Raw genomic sequence first — 20,479 nt, 5'->3', positions numbered from 1 at the left:
GTGTCTTTATTCCCATCTTACCCCTAGGTTCTTCATGACATTTTTTTTTCTTAGATTCCATATATATGTGTTAGCATACGGTATTTGTTTTGCTCTTTCTGACTTACTTCACTCTGTATGACAGACTCCAGATCCATCCACCTCACTACAAATAACTCAGTTTTGTTTCTTTTAATGGCTGAGTAATATTCCATTGTATATATGTGCCACATCTTCTTTATCCATTCATCAAGAATATTTTGCTTATTTAATAGAACAAGTAGAACAAGGAGAACCACTGGCCTTATAAACAAGGAGACCACAATGATAGTGCCCATTTCTGAAACTCAAATAATTATAACTGATCTGCATGTTCCGTGCTCTCTGTTCTGTTCAGATGGAGGCTGTTTTTTCTTTGGGGCATTACCTAGTAGCATAGATAGTCACATGGACCTCTGTCCATAAACACGGGGTGCTTTCCCACGTGAAGGTTAATACAGTTTTTTCCCACATTAAAGATACTAGGTTTGAGTCAAAAGAAGCACGATGTTACGTATTTCTGATCTGATGGGCCTTAAGTGCCTGTAGTTTGACAGATACACCACCTGTCCCTCACAAAACAGCTCAACAGGGAAACACTACCTGCTGACTCTGGAAATTTTCTACATGACCTAAATGCCAGTGTTGGAACAAGTCAAGCAAAGGACCAAGAAGGAGCAGATAACAAAAACCTGGCTCCCTGCATTTTTGGTGATACCAGATGCAGACTTGCTTTCAATGGTAGGGATCAGGGTAGGTACACAGGGTCGCAAGCTCCATAGCAAAGTGGCCTGGGTTTTGTTTCAAGTGTGATGCTGTGCCCTTACAAATATGGACTTTCAAATTCATCAGCTCATTTGAGTCACTCAAAATTCTCTGGTTCCGATATAACCCGTGAGAGAACCAAGGCCCAGAGAGTCAAAGTTTTTTTGCTTATGAACCTTAGCCCTCTAAGCCATGGCAAGTTCCTTCCATCAGGGAGATCTAGCAATCTCCCCTGTGACCTCTTGCTTCCCCATCTGATTCTCGAGCAGAAATGGGAAGAGGGTGAGGACAAACTCAGAGCTAGGGTGACTGTATCAGTGAATCCTCAGCAGCTGGAAGAACAGACCCTCCGACAAGTTTCCTGGCTGTAGATGCCTGACTGTGCTTCCTTCCAAAGTACACCAGCACTGTGGGTACAAGTCCTGCCCTGGTTAAAGGTGCACCATTACCTTAGATATAGAATTACCTTAGATATAGAATTATCTAATTCTGCAGGGAAATGTTCACCTGAATGTTTCCCTCCAGACAGCAAATTCCAAGTGGAACATGCACATAATGAGAAGGAAATACCCCACCCAAGCATGCTGACCATCTGCTCCCAGGTAATCCAAGAATCAGTCTTGGTTTGTATATAATCCAAGACAAAGCTGACTACGGTCTCCCCAAAGGACAAGTAGGGATTATAAAGTCTTCACAACATTCAAGATTAGCTGTGGAGATTGAAGTAGGTCAGAAAGAGAAAAACAAATACCGTATGTTAACACATATATATATGGAATCTAAAAAAAAAAAAAAGGTCTGAAGAACCTAGGGGCAGGACAGGAATAAAGACACAGACGTAGAGAATGGACTTGAGGACACGGGGAGGGGGAAGCGTAAACTGGGACGAAGTGAGAGAGTGGCATGGGTATATATACACTACCAAATGTAAAATAGATAGCTAGTGGGAAGCAGCCGCATAGCACAGGGAGATCAGCTCGGTGCTTTGTGACCACCTAGAGGGGTGGGATAAGGAGGGTGGGAGGGAGACGCAAGAGGGAGGAGATATGGGGATATATGTATATGTATAGCTGATTCACTTTGTCATAAAGCACAAACTAACACATTGTAAAGCAATTATACTCCAATAAAGATGTTAAAAAAAGACATACATGTGTAGTCCTAAAAATTATAAGATTAATTTTTCTTTAATAAAAAGTTGACACGCTAAACAGAAAAAAAAAAAAAACAGATTAGCTCTGGAGTGGTGGGACGTTTCTACATCTCTAGATTCTCACCAGTATTCCTCTCTAAACAATTCTTGGTGTTTGGAAAGATGAAAAATCACTTTGGGGAAAATCACAACGGCACATAATCTCATGTGCAGCCCCAGGTCCACTCACAGCCCTGTGACAATTTGTTTCCTCCAATCTCTCTGTGTTTAATAAAAGTCCCAGGTCTACATGGAGTTCTCAAGTCACCATGTTGAACACTTGTACATCTTTAGCCGAATAAAACTGGGAACTGAGAGGACAAAAAGTAGGAAACCAATTTAGAAAACAAATTACCTCGCATTTGAATCTACAGCTTGATTGGTTAGAGATTAGTGTCACTTCCTTCAGAATTGGGGGGTGGGGAGACTCAACTGTATGAGGGCAGAGAGGTGAGAGTCCCTGAGAGGTCTCTGCATCAGGAAAGGGACTGCTGAGTTAGTCCCATCACAATGGTACTGCTGTCTTCTCAGACGCTGAATCACATCAGCAATAGAATAAGAAATGACTTCCTAATCTCTAATCTAACCTTATTTAGGGTCACCAAACTGAGCAAAGAATCACAGCAGACACCTTCTTCACAGGGCCTTCCCAATGTCTCCTGGCTGGAACAATATGGTAGCAGCACTGCTGTGCGCTGACATCACGATCACCTGTGTGCCTGTCCTCTCTCCCCATCTAGGCTAGAAGCTCACTGAAGGCAGAGACTATGGCTTCTTATCTCTTACTACATTTTACAAAGTCTTCAAAACTTTGTTTTTAAATAAAGAACAGAAAAGAGCATTTTCCCTCCTACCTTCTCCTCTAGTATCAAGCAATATGTACATTTTTACTATTTGCAAAGGCAATTTCCTCGCTTCCAAAATGCACAGGTACATATTATTCTCTCCCTATTCCCTGCGCACACTAATTACTTTCCTTTATTAAAGTATTACATCCTGTCACAACCTTAAAAGAATTTTACTGGAAAATGACACACTTCTATAGATTGTGTCTGTTTTCTGCTATGTTTTTATTTTTTTTAAGAGTGAAATGTTATAATTATTTAGGTATAAACAATTGTGGCTCAAGTTGCAATCTATTCTTTTGTATTTAAAACAAATGCTGTGTGATAATTAATGTTATGTATCAACTTGGCTAGACCATGGTACCTAGATGTTTGGCCAAACACCAGTCTTGATGTCGTTGTGAAGGTACTTTTCAGTTGAGATTAACATTTAAGTCAGTAGAGTAAATCAGATACCCTCCATAATGTGGGTGGGCCTTAACCAATCAGTTGAAAGACTTAAGAGAAAAAAGGTGGAGGTCCCCTGAGGAAGAGGAGATTCTGCTTCCAAACTGCCTCGAGGCTCAAGCTGCAACATCAGCTCTTCCCTGGGTCTTCAGCCTGCCCACCCACCCTGCAAATTTCACACCTACCAGCCACCACAATTGTGTGAGCCAGTTCCCTAAAACAAATTCCTCCTCTATCTCTATCTCTATTTCTATCTATATCTATCTATATACCTATAACTATATCTATACAGTCTGTGGGTTCTGTTTCTCTAGAGAATGCTGTTTTAAATAAAGTCTAGTGAAATTATGAAGTTAAAATCAGATGGATAAATTACTAGATCTATATCTAATTTTGTAGATATGGTAGATATTAGATATAAAGCCAGTAATTTGACCTGAAAGAATTTGAATTATAGAATGACTATATTTATTTAAATTATTTAAAGGAGTTTGTCCCTTATATATGACAGTGTATAGCTTTTAGACCCACTTATCTCTTTAAAAGATATATTCTCAAACTATAGAACTCAGAAAAGCAGGGTATGTTTAAGCTTTGAAAACAGGTAACACTTAGTGCCATTTATTTTAAAATTTTTTACTGTAAAAAATATTAAAGACTCCTCAATGGATGCACTGGCAAAATTTCACAGTTGGCTCCCTCAATGAGACAGAAGAAACTAGTGTTCTTTCATTGAAATCAAATGAAAAATAACTGTTACAACCTGACTGTGTATATACAGAAAAAATAGAAGAGAAGCAAAGTAATGCACTGAAGTACAGGGCATGAAGTGGGATTCAGAAATAAACTGTACACTGTTACTTTTCTGATTCTGGTTTAGAATATGAAAGGCAACAAATAAACAAAAGTACTGGCAGTTTGAGAGAGATGAGTCTTAAAAATCCAGATGCTGCATCTGTACCACAATGAAATTTGTACTTGAATGTCTTCATTAAGGTCAATTTGCTTAAGATATTATCTAGCAACTTACAAATCACATCCTGTCATCGCTGTATTACTAGCTTATGACAGTTTGCATTTTTGTTTGAAAAGATTGGCCCATAAATATGCTATCTTCATGTCACCCCTTTGAGAAATGAACTAGTTGGTATTCCTTTTACATACCATATATGCTCTTAAAAAGGCATTTCAATCCTGCTTCAGTCAAAATCCTCTCAAATAACAGAAACCTAATAGAAATGCTAGCATTGAGTGGAAATCAGCATGTATCCAGAGTTACTTATTTATTAAAATAATAAGGGTAGTCTTCCCTAGGAACAATACTGTGTAAAAATTAATAAAGTGTTAAAAATGACTATATTATTGAAATGGCTGGCTTTAGCATATATATCTTTTTCAGCAGTTTTAAGACGAAAAGGAATTATTACAACGTATTTGACACCTTAGATGTCATTACAAAACAATTGGGAGCTTGCAGGTGGAACACGCAAACAGCATAAGCCTGGGCTGTTACTGAGAAGCATGAGCTTCACTGGAGAAAGAACTGGATGCAGGCAGGACACAATAAATCATTATCACTGTTCACCCAAGTGCCAAGAATTCATATTCAGAGTATAATAATTGGCACCTCACGGGATTTCAAACAAATGTTTTGGCTAAAAATGGCTGCCTGAGGTTCTTTCATTCCAATACAAATGCAATATCTAGTTTTCCCTATTAAATGCTTCATAGAATACTCGAGCCACAGGCATAATCTCTGATGCAACTATAACCTAGATTTTGCGCAGACTGTGCACAGGCTAGTCAACCAGGAGAGGAATTTCATGATCTTAGAAAAGTTCATTTCCTTCAGGCAGGAGCAGTACAGATACAGCCCACGCCATCCAATGGAGGCAAATTAGGGAGGCCATGTACTTACATGGCCTTGGTCATCCAGTTCGTTGTTGGTGAGCTTCAGCTTGTCGAAACTGATCACTTGTCTCATCCAAGTCTCCCCTGAGGCAGGCGAGTCTGGATGAATGTACACCCGGGGTGGCACAGGGGAATCAGCGTTGCCCGCCACCATCCATTTAGAGCTGTGGTAAACATACCTAGAAGGCAATGACAAGGCTCAGTTTGTGAACTGTTGCTTTCTTGGAATTTCCAACTCAGTAGACTCAGACAAAATCTGCACCCTTTAAAAAGTCTAAAATTTGACGATTTGCTCTTTACATTCAATGCATATAAAATAAGAATTCAAGCACTTTTTAAAAACTCTCTGAAGTAGTGATAACCTACTGACCACTCAAAGTGGTATGTTAAGGATTTAGTGAAAAATATGCACACTATTCCCACCATAAATACAAGTGTTTTAATTTGGATGAATCACACTTAAAGACATTAGACATTCTGTCTGTATTCTGATGTTTTCCATTTTTCATCTGGATGTTCAATTGACATGAAGAAACTAAGTTCTCAATCTCTCCTTTAACGAAATCTCAAAAATACTTGAGAGTTATACCTTAAAGTGTCCCACTTTCTTTATCACTTCCCATTTTATGCTTATGTTCAAACTGATGAGATAGATGGTAGAAAGGCAAGGGGGGATTGTCAGAACTTTCAGTAAATTTATTTTCATAGGGAAAAAAGTTCCATCTATTATCATTTATAATTATTTTTTCTAACTCTATTACACTATAAACTGAGGATATTCTGTTTAATTTTAAAAGTTTGTAAAATCATAAAACATAGGCCTTTATCTCCTATATTTCTCTTTGTTTTGACTATTGTAAGAAAATTCTTTCAATTTTTTATACCACTAATTAAAATACACATCAAACTTTAAAAATTATGATATATCTAATTAACATTACCTTTCTAACTAAGAGACAAAACATCTTATTCTATTTGTGTATGTCAACTATATTGACTCTATAAAAATAATCATTTAAATAACAATGTTTCAAGTAGTATATAAGACAATAATGTTTAATCTTATATTCAGACCATAATTTATTAATGTTCATTTAAAATACACTAATTCAAAAACTAGAAACTAGTATATGGATGATTGACTTAGAAAAGGGTAGAAAATGAAATTATATACTTCGATGTTTTTCTTCCATTTGTTTTAAAATATGGCATACAATTTAAAGCAACAATTTACAAATAGTCTCAGAGAATTCTACCAGTATATATGCAAATTTCTTTTTAAAATAGCATGAAACAGTTTCATAATATCTCTGGTGAGGCTCACTGTTTCAATATGGTCACACATTTCATTCTCTTTTGAGTTCAATATGCCTTCTATTCTTTAATTCCTTTTCTTGGGAAAAAATACACTATCACAAAATAAAGAATAATAATAAAAACAATTCCCCTTAATTGATATAGTGCAATTTCAATAAATAAGCTCCTAAGTGCATGGCCTTTTGTGAATATTAATTTTACATTCTAATAAATCACAATCACTTTTCATTTCACCAAATACCATTCTTTGATAGCAGAGAATAAGCCAAAAATATTTGTTTCTACCATTGTTGAAAAAGTTGGAAAATAAAATGCAAATCTTAGAAATGCAAGAAAAGCAGCACAATGAATATAGAGCTATTGCCAAAATAAATAGAGTGATATGCTCTGTCAAAACCTTGAAAAAGTATGCATATTGAATAGTTCAAAAATCCACACCCACTAAGAGAATAAATGCTACATGTTACATATTCTTTGTGAAACATTCTCAACACAAATGCTAAAAACAATTTTTTTCTTGAGAAGCAATATAAGTGAAAGCAAATTTATGTTTTATAATTTGACCTTTTATAATATGGCATCTTAATACTTGAAATTTTTCTTGCTTTATGTGTGAATAATAAGGATCAATTAAGTAAAATAAAGCATCCAAAATATATGGAAGAGATCTGGAGAAAGAAATAGAAGACAAACTTAGAAGAAAAAGGAATAATTTCTAAGCTCATTAGAATTACATTGTCTTCCTAAGGGCAAAACCCAAATTAGAATATGGATTTTAAACCAAGTAAACTTAAAGAATAAACTTCAATGCCTTCTAGCTTCTATCATGTAGTAGATAATTTTAGCAAAGCTCCCTAATGAATTATTTAATTAAAATAAGGGATACAACTTTAAAGAGTAATAAAAACCAAATCTGATTTCATTTAAAAACTTACCAAATGCTCTAGCTGTTTATTTAAAAGACAGAAACAAAGAAATTTAAAGCAGCATCTTCCGATTTTCCACTCAGAATTTCCTTTTTTAAATGTTAGCATTTTTTTAAACATCTTTATTGGCGTATAATTGCTTTACAATGGTGTGTTAGTTTCTGCTTTATAACAAAGTGAATCAGTTCAGCCCCTCAGTAAAATAAAAAGAATTGCCATTGACGACTGTTGATTTGCTTACTTGCAGAAGGAAAAGCAAAGGTTGGTTTGATACCGAAGAAAGTATCTTTTCCAACTTTACTTGATATCTAGATAAATATATTCTCTCAAAATCCAAACACTACAAAACTTTTTAAAAATTACTGTGTTAACTACCAGCCAAAACAACAACAGTGAGGTAACAAATTCATTGCCAGCTTAAAGATGTCTTAATATAGTAATGAATTGAGAATTTTTTTTCTAAATTGTAAAATATCTTCAATAATTTTCTCAAATTAAAGGGAAAAAAGCCTGTGAAGAAGCCTATGATTTTGTATGTAACACAATAAAGGGAAATTATTTAAATGTCCAAAAAATCACAAAGAAAATGAAACAATCTGTTAACTATTATGTATATCTACAAACTTGACTCAACATTTTGTCTCAAAATCCTAATCAAAATGTAAATCAACATTAAAGTCACATTTAGTTTAGCAACACTAAACTGACTCCTTATTAAAATTCCTCAACACTTAAAGACATTTCTGTATCTACTAAAAGCAAAACAAAATTTTTTTTCACATTTATTGTAAGAGAAGGCACCATCTAGACTACTGGAAGTGACAGGGTTTGGATTATGGATCTGATAAGTCTACAGGCTTCTGGAAACAAATATCATAATCAGCACAGATTAAATAGGCGTATCCTGTAAAATCCCAGCGTTTTCTTATCCTCTGTATCCATCTGATCACTGTACCTGTATCTTTTGTTGTCCACTGGCACAATATCCATGGCAATGTAATATTGCTGGTGAGGATCTAATCCTGATATCTTCACTCTCATTGCTGGAAACATGCGCCTATGTATAAGGGAGGGGAGGAAAGATGGTTTGGGTTCTGTTTTTGTTTATGATTACACTTGGAGAATGAATAAGCAAAGAAAACTCTCGAATCTGTATTTTTCACAGGGAAAAACTTATAACATTCACTTTGGTAATGTAATTCAAAGAATCTGAACACAGGACGTATCAAAACTGAATCATTTAAATGTCATTTGTCCCTGTACTTTATTCCATGTTTACTGAAATGTCAGTATAGCTAAAAGCCAAAAAAAAAAAAAAATTGTACACTGAAGAAATAATGGCACAGAAAGCACTTTATTTTTTAAACAAAATTTGGTAAGCAGATTAACTTTAATAATACAAATAATAAAGTGTTCCAAATGGTAGAAATAGAAATTTTGAATTTCTAAAAGTGATAAAATATATTATAATGTGAAATTTTAAAAGGGTTATAAAAAAAAAAAGCACAAGGAGCCAATGTGCCACGCCATAACCAAACAATATGTTCTTTATTGAGACAGGACTTCCTGTCTGCAGCATGGTAAAGGTGAAGTGCAAAAGTTGCTCTAAATTTGAAAGGTATAGTAAAACTTCTTTATTGAAAGCAGAAACTAAACACAATGTATATTTGCCAAATCATTCCTTCCCCCACCATACCCTGAAAACACTTTCTTATTTAACCACACTTACTCAAAATTTGCTAATTAAAATAATGAAAATCCACATTTCTCTTGGCTTCCCAGAGATGCATATAAAAGGAGATGCTGAAATAAACGCACCTATCTTTTAAAAAGGGCACAGCTGCAAGGAATACAGCAGCAAATTATTGTATATAAAAAAACAAAGCAGTTCTCTTAAAAAAAAAACTTTCATCAAATGATTTATGTCTAGGACCCTTCCGGTTAATCTAATTTTTGCTAATTTAACCTTCTAACACAAATTTTAGTACTGTTATTTACCAGAAATGTTTCCTATAACAATAAAGCCATTAAAGACCACTTCCAGAGAAAAGAAAGTCCATTATTCCTAACTAGGCATGAGAACAGTTTAATACGCTGGCTGTTTTAGTGTTATTTCAGTGCACCTGTAAGATAAAGAGTAAAGGTCTTTAACTACATCCTTTATGAGACAACTGTTGCTTTGTGTTGTTGAAGACTGAATTTGGATCATTAATAAAAAGCTCTGTGAAAATGTAGAAGGTAGCATATGGATTCAATAAAATATGTTTTTGTAATTTCTAATAAGTTTGGATACTTTTATGCTATCCAGGTTTTTGCCATGGGTACTCCCTGAAAGAGTTGTGTGTGCTTTTTAAAGTTTCTTTTAAGGAAGATAGTATTCACCGATTTCACTGCACTAAATGAACTGAAAACTCTAAAACGCAAATATTTCTGTCCCTCCCTCACATTAACATGATTTGTGCAACAAATCAATTTATTTTACTAACTGACGGATGTGCAAATTTCACACTTTCAAAAAAATAGATATAACTTACAAATTTTTTTGGTATTCCTCAGCAAATTTAGGCTAATTTGTTGGAATTCATTTAGAAAAAAAAAGTAATCACGTAACTGTGAATCTATAAAAAGAATGGTTTTTAAAAATCGGGGCAATTGTTTTTGCAGGGATTAAGCATGTATTACTGGTGATTCCACTAATTTTCATCCTAATCTAATATCAAAATAGCATAACACATCACGTTCTCATACTGCCTGCAAATCTTTTGATAAAGATCCAACTGGAAGTTTCGAATCTAAAAAAGCAAACGATAGTTTGCTAAAGAGTAAACTGCGTTTTTTTAAAAACGGGGGGAGGGGTGGATAATCTGTTCCTTAATTTCAGAAACATAACTAAAGCCTAAATAAATGCCTGAACAGATATGAAGTATGATCACGAATCTATAACTACCCTGCATGCGGATTATCAACAGTAACCGTTACCGCCTCCGCGGCGACAGCGATTTTCTCCTTAGCATCCAACGAGAGGACAGCCGGGCTGTGTCCCTCGCCGGCCGACTGCACTCCAGGTTAGGTAGGCAAAGCCAGTCTCAAAAATGAACCACTACCCAGGGCCTTGTCTGCAGAAACTGCTAACGAGAGACCCCACCGCTCTGGCAGGTCCTTCTTCCCAACCCACCAAGAGGTGCGGTGAGGCCAGAGCCGGGGCCGTTCGCGCCAGCGTGCCCTTTACCTGCCGGCCTTGGTGATGATCATCTCCGTGCCGATCTCGTGAAAGCGCTTCCAGAGCTCAGCTCCCTGCAGATCCACCCGTGGGGCCTGCGGCGAGGGCAGCGGGGTCACGGGCCGGGCCAGGGCGGGCACCGGGGACCCCTTCGGGGAGTCTCCTGGGGATGCCAGTGGGGAAGCGCCCTGCAGGAAGCCGTCCTCACAGCCGCCTGGGCAGCAAAGGGCAGAGAGGGGTAACCGGTGAGGGCTCGAAATGGGAAACCTGGTGGGGAGATGAACCCCCGAGGGCGGCTGGGGAGAGGAAAAGGACCGCGAGGAAAGAGGAAGCTTTCTTGCCATCCGGCCCTTACAACAAACAGGCCCATGGGTGGGTAAATACGCGCTCCGCCAGCCAAAGGGACGGACACTCGACTTTCAAGTAGAGCCCTCTCGGTCCCCAAGTCTCAAGTCCCGCAGAGGCGTGCGGCCAGCGTCCACCCCACCCTCCCTGCTTCCGCCCGGTCAAGGCCCCAAAATAAGTTTTGTGCCGCAGCCGGAGTCTGGGATGCATGCCCAACGGAGCCTGAGATGGGTTCCCGAGTCCAGATCCGCAGTGCAGGCCCCGACACACCCCACGCCATGGAGAGCACGGAGCAAAAGCGCCTGGCGCCCCGGCTCCTGGTCCCAAGCCCTTGGGCCTCCCTTCGTAATAGGCGTCCGAGGCGCCTTGCTTCGGGCCCGGCCGGAGGCATCCTCTAGAAAGCTCTTCAAACACCGCTCTCGCCAAACTCCCCGGCCGCCCGGAGCTTCTTAGCAAAGCAGCAGCGGGAAGAGAAGAGCACGAAAAACAAGCCCACGATCGCCGTCGGCCTTGGCAGCGGGAATCAAGAGAGGAAGGCAAGGGAACCGCTCAGCTACCCCTCGGGAAACCACGTTTGCAAATATGCCGCCCTCTTCCTGGTTTGCCCAAACCGTTTAGGCATTCGTTTCGGTTTCGGGGGTGTGGGTATGCCGTCGCTCCCCCCACTCCCATGCTTTTAAAAGTTAGGAAAGAAAAAAGAGCACCCAGGGGCTGGAAGCCCAAGGGAGGCAGATGCGGAAAGCACAGATGTGCACCGCCGAGCGCCGCAAACTGCAGCTGCTGAGGGCGCGGTGTGAGTGGGCGGTGGTGGCAGCAGCAGCCTGAGAAACCAGGCTGAAAGCGGCATTTTACTGTCTGGAGGGTGACCGGAGTTGCGCGGCGAGAGCGTCCAGGGCAGCGCGAGCTCTGCGCCCTGACACCCAGGCTAGCGCTCTGATGGCTGAGTTGCCCCGGGCGCATAGGGACACCGCGCGCGCGCACGCCCACAACTCGCAGTAGTTCAGGTTCTCCGCGGCGGTACTGGCCCGTGGGACCGGGAGAGGACGTCTAAGGAAGAAGTTAGGCGGGAAGGGGCTGACTCACCCCCGGCTCCGCGGGAACCGCAGCTCCGCTCCAGGTCTGCACAGCTCCGGATGGGCCCGGATGCCGCCCCAGCCGGCGGCGAGAGCGCAGTGCCTTCGTCTCCCTCAGAGGAGCCCTTTTCTCCGGCGGCGCTGCCGCGGCTGCAGCCTCCGTCATCTAAGGCCCCGGCCGCCTCCTCTGCGCCCAGCTTTCGCCTCTTCTTCTGAAGCTGTTGCTGCTTCTCGGCGCCGATCAGTGCCTCCACGGAGAAGGCGTGCGCCTTAAGGCTTAGCATGCTGCACGGCGAGCCCCTCCGTTTCTCGGCCATCCCCGCCGCCCGGCGCCCGCCCCTCGCTCATATACACAAGCGCAGGCACACGCACACACTCGCTCTCCTTCCCCTACCAAAATCTGAACGACTCTCGGGGCCTCCCGCAGGCCCAGATCTGCCCTCTTCCCCGCCCGGGCAAAAACAAATTTGGCGTTTCCTCTCTCGTGCTTGTGTTGGGATCCCAGGAACCAGCGACGCGCCCGCCAAGTTTCCTTCCCTCGGTCTCTCGCGCGCTCTCTCAGTGATGGACTCTTTCGCTCCCACCCTCTCCACCTCTTCCTGCAGCTCCAAGATCTGCCTCGACTGATGCGCCAGAGAGGACTAACATGGGTAAAAAACACTCTGCGGACACAAATTAGGGATTGTAATTGAAATTTGTTGCCTTGATCTGTCAGCACTTCCAGGCAGGAGAGCGGTGGGAAGAACTTGCTCATTAGTGTCAATAAAGGGGCGGGGGCGGAGTCCGGGGCCCTGTCAATCACCGAGACGGCCAGCCAATCAGGAGGCGCCGACTCCGCTCCGCCCGCGCCCACTTCCTTACAAGGTCGCAAAAAACCTAGAGTGGAAAGCGCCGCCGTCTGGCTTGGAAGTGCCAGCCCGGGCCCTGAACCGGGTCAGTCTCCCTGCCTCCCACAGCCAGTCCAGTCCGGGAGTCTCCAGCTTTCCCCACCGGGACCTGGAAAGGCTGAGGCTCCTGGCTTTAAACCGAAATGATCACCACATTAGAATATCAAGAATTTTTCAAGAAACCTTAAGTTCCAGTCCCATTCCCTTATCACTTAATATTGCTACAACTCAGAACATTTTGAGGAGTGGGGAGAATTCACATCCACCAGGCCCGTCTTTTCTCTTGGACACATTCTGCATTTAGTAACACCCACTCTGCGCCGGGCGTGGCACTAGACTTATTTGTTTTACTCCGTGGATTTTTCTTGGGGAGGGAGGGGGAATTCAAGATACGTTTAAATCCTTTATATTTAGGAGAGCAAAATTTTACCCCATTATTGCTCAGTCCTTTATATGAACCTGTCAAAAAAAAGCACGCTCTTTCCTGAGTCTCCCATTTCTTTCGAACAATGATCGCTAATTTAAACCTGGTATTTTAATTTTTATGTCTTTAATGATAAGGACTTAACTTTAAGACCCCTAAACACTTCGCAGAGTGAAATAAGTTTTAAGATGCAATAAAATTTCCATTGCAGTTTTAGAAAATTTCTCTGTGATTTAACGTAATTTCATGTTTGCCCTGTTTTTGCCAGGTAGCTACTTCTTTTCTCGGGCTTTTAAAGAGCCAACATGTTTCTTTAAAACAATTTTTTAAAACCTCTTTTTAATTGAATAACACTTAACATGTATCTGTACAGTTTGTTTTGTAGTTTCAACTCGACTTTTGCTCTGGATTAACAAAAATAATGGATGTGATGTAAATAGAGCAAGTCTCTTTGTAGAATAAAACTCATCATGGATATTACTCTTAAATCTCTGGTATAAAATACACGACAAAGGATTGAGGGTTTTTTGTTTGTTTTTTGTTTTCTCTCCCTCGCTCTGTTTAACCTCCACACTGTTGGCTGCCCCATTATCTCTTACTTCTCTGTTAGTTTCCAGTACAGTGATTCAGGCAGTAGCTTCGCCACTGCGATCTTTTTACCGTAGCTCCAGGGGGAACTCGCGGTTCCTCCAAGGAAACCAGAAGAGCGGGAACCAGAGCGGGCGGTGCTCAGAGGAGTCTCCGCACGCGCCGCCCGGCGGGCCCAGCAGCCTCAGGGTCAAACACGACTCCCTAACTACCTGAAGAGGAGGCCTCTTTTAAAAGATTGAGAACCAGACTCAACTAGGAGGAGGTGTTTTGCATTTGCAAAAAATGGCTTTGCGAACGGTCTGGAGCGGTCCGGACCTTGGTGGACCTCCAGAGTCTGCGGCGACCTAGGCGGGTAGTACAGCCTTAAAAGTAAGCGCAAACCTGGTTTCTGAAGCCTGCCCGAAGACGGGCGCAAGCCCGGCAGAGCGAAGAGGCCGCCTGGAGGGCTGGGGCAGGGAGTGGGGAGGGATGCGCTAGAGGGAGGGCCGCAGACCTGGCAGGAGGCTGCCCACCGAGCTCCGCGCGTCCGGGGCATCTGAAGCCAGCATCCATCCGCAGCCTGCGGGGACCGAGCGCCCCGCTCCACGCCCAGGCTTTCAGTGGCCCCAAGGAGGAGCGACCCGAGGCTCCTCTGAGCTGCCCTTGCGGACTTGGAGAGGTGGATGCGCTGAGGCCCAAGGGTGGAGTCGCCGGGGCCCTGAGGCCTACTCCGGGAGAACGGCTCCTCTGGAGAAACCCCAGGCCGCCAGGGACGACCGCGGTTTTCCAGACGCGAAGCCTGCTTTGTAGACGGGTTCTTGTCCGTTTACAGGCCCCGCTGCTCAAAACTGATTTAGAAGGGACTACACGGGCCTGCAGGGCCCCAAGGCCTCCGATATCCCTACACCGCTTCTTTCTCCTTTACCCCAGGCAGCGAGGGGCTCAGCCCTCGGGACGCCGGGGACTTGCACCCTACAGACAAGCTGGAAAGCCGGGCCTCACACACATCCACTATGTCAGATAGAACGTGGCCCTTAAAAATAATCCAGATGTGCCCTGGGCGCCCGGGACAGGACCAACTCTGGTCTCCTTAGTCCAAATCCAGGCTGGGCTTTGGGAACCACAGCGACAGAGCCGCACCGCCGCTCTCCACCTTGGGCTCGCATGGAATCCAGCTCAGACTCCGGGACCCAGCGGGACCAGCTGCCCCCGACCCCACGAAGCAGAAGGTCGCAGACCTCAGCTCACCCCCGACCTTCGCTCCCGAGAGGGGAAGCCGAGCTTCTCCAGGAGCCTGAGGGGAGGAAGGCGGGTTTGGCAGGCTGGCGGAGTCTCGGCCTTCGAAGCGCTGGCGAAGCCACCACACTAATCGGGCGTTTTCTCAAAAGCATGGCCAGGGTGCGCCCGTGCACGTGCCTGTATGTGCGTGGATGCGCGTGTGTGCACCTGCGAGGGTGTAAACATGGGTGGGCATGTGTGCCAGGGAGCGTGTGCCTCTCGTCACTTTAAGAGAGAAAATGTCTGTTCCCAGTATGAGCTATGTTAAGGAAACGATTAAAACTGAATTAAACTGTCAGGCCTCTGGCATGACTAGCACGGCTCTATTTCAAATAAAAGTCATCCAGGGAAGAACGTTATCAGAGTGGGCTTCTCTCAGGAACTTGGGCGGGGAGAGAGGGAAGGACACAAGAGCCTTGCGAATGGTACCTAGTGGAATCTGTGTTCAGCCAGTTAGCAAAACTATCGCGGGAGGGGGGTGGGCGTTGAAAAGCGTAGTCAGTTCCTCTTCCTTATTTTTCTCTGTGCATTTTCAAATTAGACAGTTCCAAAAGATTTTTTTTAAACGCATTCTGTCGGTTTCCGCTGTGCTTTCTCAGCCTAGAGCCTGTTCACCCTATATATAGTGTAACATATATATGTTTGGAGAGAGCTTGCTATTTCCACTTACCTGACGTAGCTACTTGTATTTATAAACAGTTACTTATTTTTAAATTCTGAATTTAAAAATTCTATGCATTAGGATTTCATTCTCTAGATAGACTTCTTTTTTCTTTTACACTTGACGTTGGCCATAAGAGTTTCTAACCCTTACGATTAATTTCCCACACTCAAGACATGACACAGGAGGTGAGCCCTGGCACACAAGACAGTCTGTTCTTGGCCCTTGAGTGGGAGTTGCTTCAGGTGGTCCCCAAGTTTCCGAACAGGCATGATCCGGACTTCCTTCCCATGCGCTAAAAAGTAAAAATTAAAAAAAACTTTATTATTAGCTAGAAGATTAACCTAGCGAGAAGTACAGAAATAGACGGGAGAGTGGGGGTGAGCAAGGGCCCAATCCTAGCACCAAGGGGGGTACTTATTTGGCTGCCTTAATTTGTAACAGTTTGGGAAGAAGGTACATCCTAATTGGGGGCGTGGACGTCAGAGCCGCCGAGTCACCAGGCAGCACCTTACTCGCTGGCTGGGGCTCCCTCTCTCCTCCCTTCCTTCCCTTACCATCTTCCACTCTCTTCGTTATCTGCCCTGCTATTCTTCTCGCCTCTCCCTCTGATCTGGGTTAATAAAAACAATAAATTATAACCTGTATAAGTTTACAAAGAGTAATTTACGGGAGTAAATTCAGTCAGCCAGGGGCTGGACCGCTGCGCTCTCGAGGGCTTCCTTCCTGCCGGGTCTCCGGCTGCAGCTGCAAACCCAGGCCCCGTGGAGAAAGCGATCCCGAACCGCGATTCCTCGCGGCTTGCTTCTGTCGTGGATTTGCACACACACACACACACACACAGCACTATCCCACATGTTGGCGATTGTTTACCATTCTCCTCCTCCAACAAGTCTCTTAAGTATTCTCATCAGCTGAGACCAAGTCTCGATAGCAAAGAAATCGCGCAGCCCACCGAAGTGCTCTTCGGGGCTCCCGAGCGCCCAAACTCAGTTTGGGGTCCGGAGAGATTCCTTTTAGTGCTGGTTTTTCAATCAATGCTCAATTCTCGGTGAGGTTTAGGGGAGGTGCGCTGTTTGGAGAGAGCAAAAGGCGTGTACTCTAATGGTAAGCTTGTCGTCATTACTCCCTCCCTCCCTCCACTTCCAGTTCTCCAGGGAAAGGTAAAGGAAGGGAGAAGTGAGGCCCCTGACCCACCAAGTCGAGGGGCTGTGAGGACGTAATAAACCTGTAATGTATCCGGAAGAAAACTCACTCGGCTGGACGAATGAGCTTCGCCACTCATGTCCAATTTCCAGCAGTATCTGCTCTACCTCCAGATGATGCTGGAATTATTTTTCACCCTGTGCATGAAAAACCGCCCCCTTCACTTCCTCATTCATTGACCTATACTCCTCTGACGACACTACTACAGTAAGGGGTTAGTAACAGAAATGTCCAAGAAGGAAACACTTGTCTCTATCACTAATACCTGATCCAAATACAAGCTGGCTTCAAGGAGGTAATGAAATTAACACCTAGATGTAAATGGATACCCAAAGATGGGTAGATGGACATTGCTGAATTGCAACAGGTCAATTTGGACATAAATCAAACTGAGACAATGAATGGAGAAATTAATATTCTCTAAATAGTTAATGGGCATTTTAATAGTTTATGCTTTATAAAATGATGTTTAAATTGATATTTAAGATATGCAGCTTCATATTCTTTGAATTAAAAATTTAATGCTATTTTTCCCCATAAACAAAGATTTTTTTGAGTCTGCTGGTTTAATTAAATGAATTGAAAAGGGAACTGAGTGCCTGTTTAGGCTCCAATAACTAGGTAGGATGTCTAGCTTTTTATACAAATTATTACGCCCTCTAATTGGCTGTAAATTGGGCCCTGTTCTCCTATTTCACATCTGTAGATACCCACAGTTATTAAACAGTGAAAATTCTGTGGGCATTTATATAATCTGCTGAAAGTACGAACAATAAAGAATGTGGCTGAAATTTATTCATATTTTTGTACTGACAGATGAGGCATTTCAGTTTCAGCTGAATGAAAAGACTTTTAACAGATTAATTTAAGGCTAGCACTGGAACTGCACAAAAAGAAGTGAGCTATTGAAAAATTCTATTAAGAATGATCCCTGAATTTGAACACATGGGCAAAAAATTTGAGAACAAGTTCTGACTTTTCTACATTTGGTTTTGCTTTGTTTTCACTTTTAATTGTGTAAACTTCTCCATCCTTTAACGAGTGTAAGATGAACAATTAAGATAGCTGAAAAATGAACGAGTTTAAGGTTTTCCCCGTTTTTGATATAAAAATATTAAAATTTTTCTCAAACAAAATAATCTTACTGGAATACACTTCCAACCTGGGTTTTCAGGAAGAGCCAAATTAGAATCTTCAAGCAAAAGAACAGTAATAACAAGAGGATCTTTACCAAAACATTTAGAAATTTTGGAAGTGTTGCTTGTAAAGAATTCTCAGCATATATAACACTGCATTTCCAAATTCAGTCTCAAGAAGAAAGAGAGGAAAAAAGCTATCCAGGCCAAGCACGATAGGTGATGTAAATTTTGAATAACTAGCATTTCTAGAAAGACTTGTGCTTTTTTCTGTTAACCTTTACTCTTTGGTGCAGGTTCCTTCTCAAATTACATAAAATGTACTTTAAGAAGCACTCACTACCTGCTACAGATGTCCAGGAAAAACTGAATTATGGAAGTCGGAAACATATGGCAGTTGCCTATTGCAAAAGGAAGGTACATATGAAAGTTATAAATTTCTTTCTTTAAGACCACATTGTAAATGCATTTTATAGGGTTCACAGTATGTATTACACCTGTAGATTTAATTTTTGAAATACACGTTTTTAGGAGAAATTTGTGGCTTGGGATTCTAAGAGAAAGAACTCATCTTGATGTGTTAGAAATAAAGAAAAAACAACAAATAAAAATAAATATGTGGAGAGGCAAACATTTTTCTTTTAATTTCCCAGTTGGTTACAGTGAAAAGGACATCAGACCATCTATTGGCAAAGGATTACTCACAACACAGAAGTTGCCCGTCAGCAGAGCACGCTGCATTTACTGAGTTCCAGCTCTGAAGAAGCAGAGATGTCAACCTGAGCAAAACCAGTTTGGGGTCGATATAAAAAACACCAGATTAAGAATTGGATCACACAAATGTCAAAACCACACCAATATAATTTGTTTTTGAGAAAAATTTCCAACTACTTGCTGATCGTTTTCCCCATCAAAATATTAGATTTAATTTAATTTTATTTAATGCCTTTGAAACGTTTTTTTGAAGTCATAATTTAATATTATATATTCGGTATGGATACCAAGCACTATCAACTACCAAGATATCTTCTCTTAAACCTTCAAAGTTATTTGAAAATAATCCCTCCAACTTTCTACCTGAAGCCCCCTTTGGTATCTTTAAATTTAATTTTAATTTGTGGATCTTAAGAGTCACAGTCTCCTGTTCCATTTTATTTGGAGAAATGTTAGAAGCATGTTGTGTGAATGGTCTTGGTCAAAAAGAAGTTTAAACAAATATATACTTGTTTAATACCCTAAGACTGGGGCAGGTGCCTAAATTTAAGGTCGCTGTGGTTTCACGTCAAGAAAACCGTCTTCAGATTCCCCTTGTGGAAGCCAGGGAAACGCTCCTGCCTGATCTCCGTTTTGCTGTGTTAGAATGAAATTTACTTGCTGGGGTGCGGGTTGTGTGAAATAATGCCAAAATAATAGCAGATGCTCTCCACCCTGGCAGAACTTTTATTTGGTTGCGTTTTGAATTCCCCTAAGTGATCAATTGTTGAGTGGTCGCCTGAGTAGGTTTTCTCTTCCAGATCCTGCCTTACTGAAGGCCAGTCCTGCCCAGGCTTTAGACCATTCGATCTATGTGCGGCGGTAAGATATCGAGCTTTCATTATTAGGGGCTTCCAGACAGGTGGAGGAGAAGAATGCCTGAGGCGCAGAAAAGACTATCAGATTCTTTTCTGCTTATTCACAGAAATTTGGGGACATGGAAAGTGCCAAGAAATTTCTGGTTTCCTTCTCCAAGTCGTAGGTCGTTTCCAGAGCTCCCACCCTGTCCTGCCCAGACGGTTCTCGTTAACTTTTACAATTGGAGCTCTTCAAGGGGACCCCCCCAAGATAGCATATATTATTTAATAACAAAAACAGCAGTAACGGTAAAAAGAAATAAAGAAATCAGTCCAGTTTCCAGGGTACCCTAGAAACCCCAAGGCAGATCCGACTGGTAAAACATTTACGAATTCACATTCTCGATGAGGTTCCACGCCTAAAATTAAAATCCAGTCTGGGTGTCTGAAGCTCGTTTTGCTTTGGTCAATACCTGCGTTTTCTTTCATTTTGTTTCCGTTCCCTCCTGGGTTTCGTGCTTTTTTTTTCCCCCCCCATTTGCAAAGACAATCTGATTTACAGTTTGACTGAGAGTTGCATTTCTGTTTAGAAGGTGAAACGTCCAAGTCAGTTAGCCAAATTATTCCCCGACGGCTCCAGTATTGCGCCAGAGTCCCAGAGTCAGTTATTTTTATGTCTGACTGTATTTCAAATGTGCAAGGTGATAA

General features: G+C 42.0%; 1 protein-coding gene across 1 annotated transcript in view; it reads right to left on the bottom strand.

Moving 5' to 3' along the window:
- The window catches only part of TBX18 (T-box transcription factor 18), a 30,276-nt gene extending 17,506 nt beyond the window's left edge, over positions 1–12,770 (bottom strand). The window contains exons 1-4 of the mRNA XM_060168153.1: positions 12,070–12,770; positions 10,651–10,855; positions 8,377–8,478; positions 5,186–5,357 (exon numbers count right to left, since the gene is read on the bottom strand). Of these exons, the coding sequence (XP_060024136.1) occupies positions 5,186–5,357; positions 8,377–8,478; positions 10,651–10,855; positions 12,070–12,376 (786 nt within the window). The 5' untranslated portion in view covers positions 12,377–12,770. The remainder of the gene's footprint in view (positions 1–5,185; positions 5,358–8,376; positions 8,479–10,650; positions 10,856–12,069) is intronic.
- Between the last annotated feature and the right edge of the window lie 7,709 nt (positions 12,771–20,479).

The sequence above is a fragment of the Lagenorhynchus albirostris genome, chromosome 12 (genome assembly GCF_949774975.1).
Source record: "Lagenorhynchus albirostris chromosome 12, mLagAlb1.1, whole genome shotgun sequence".
In the NCBI taxonomy this organism is placed as follows: Eukaryota; Metazoa; Chordata; class Mammalia; order Artiodactyla; family Delphinidae; genus Lagenorhynchus; species Lagenorhynchus albirostris.
The sequence above is the reverse complement of the archived record's forward strand: the minus strand, read 5'-3'. Positions and strand labels throughout refer to the sequence as shown.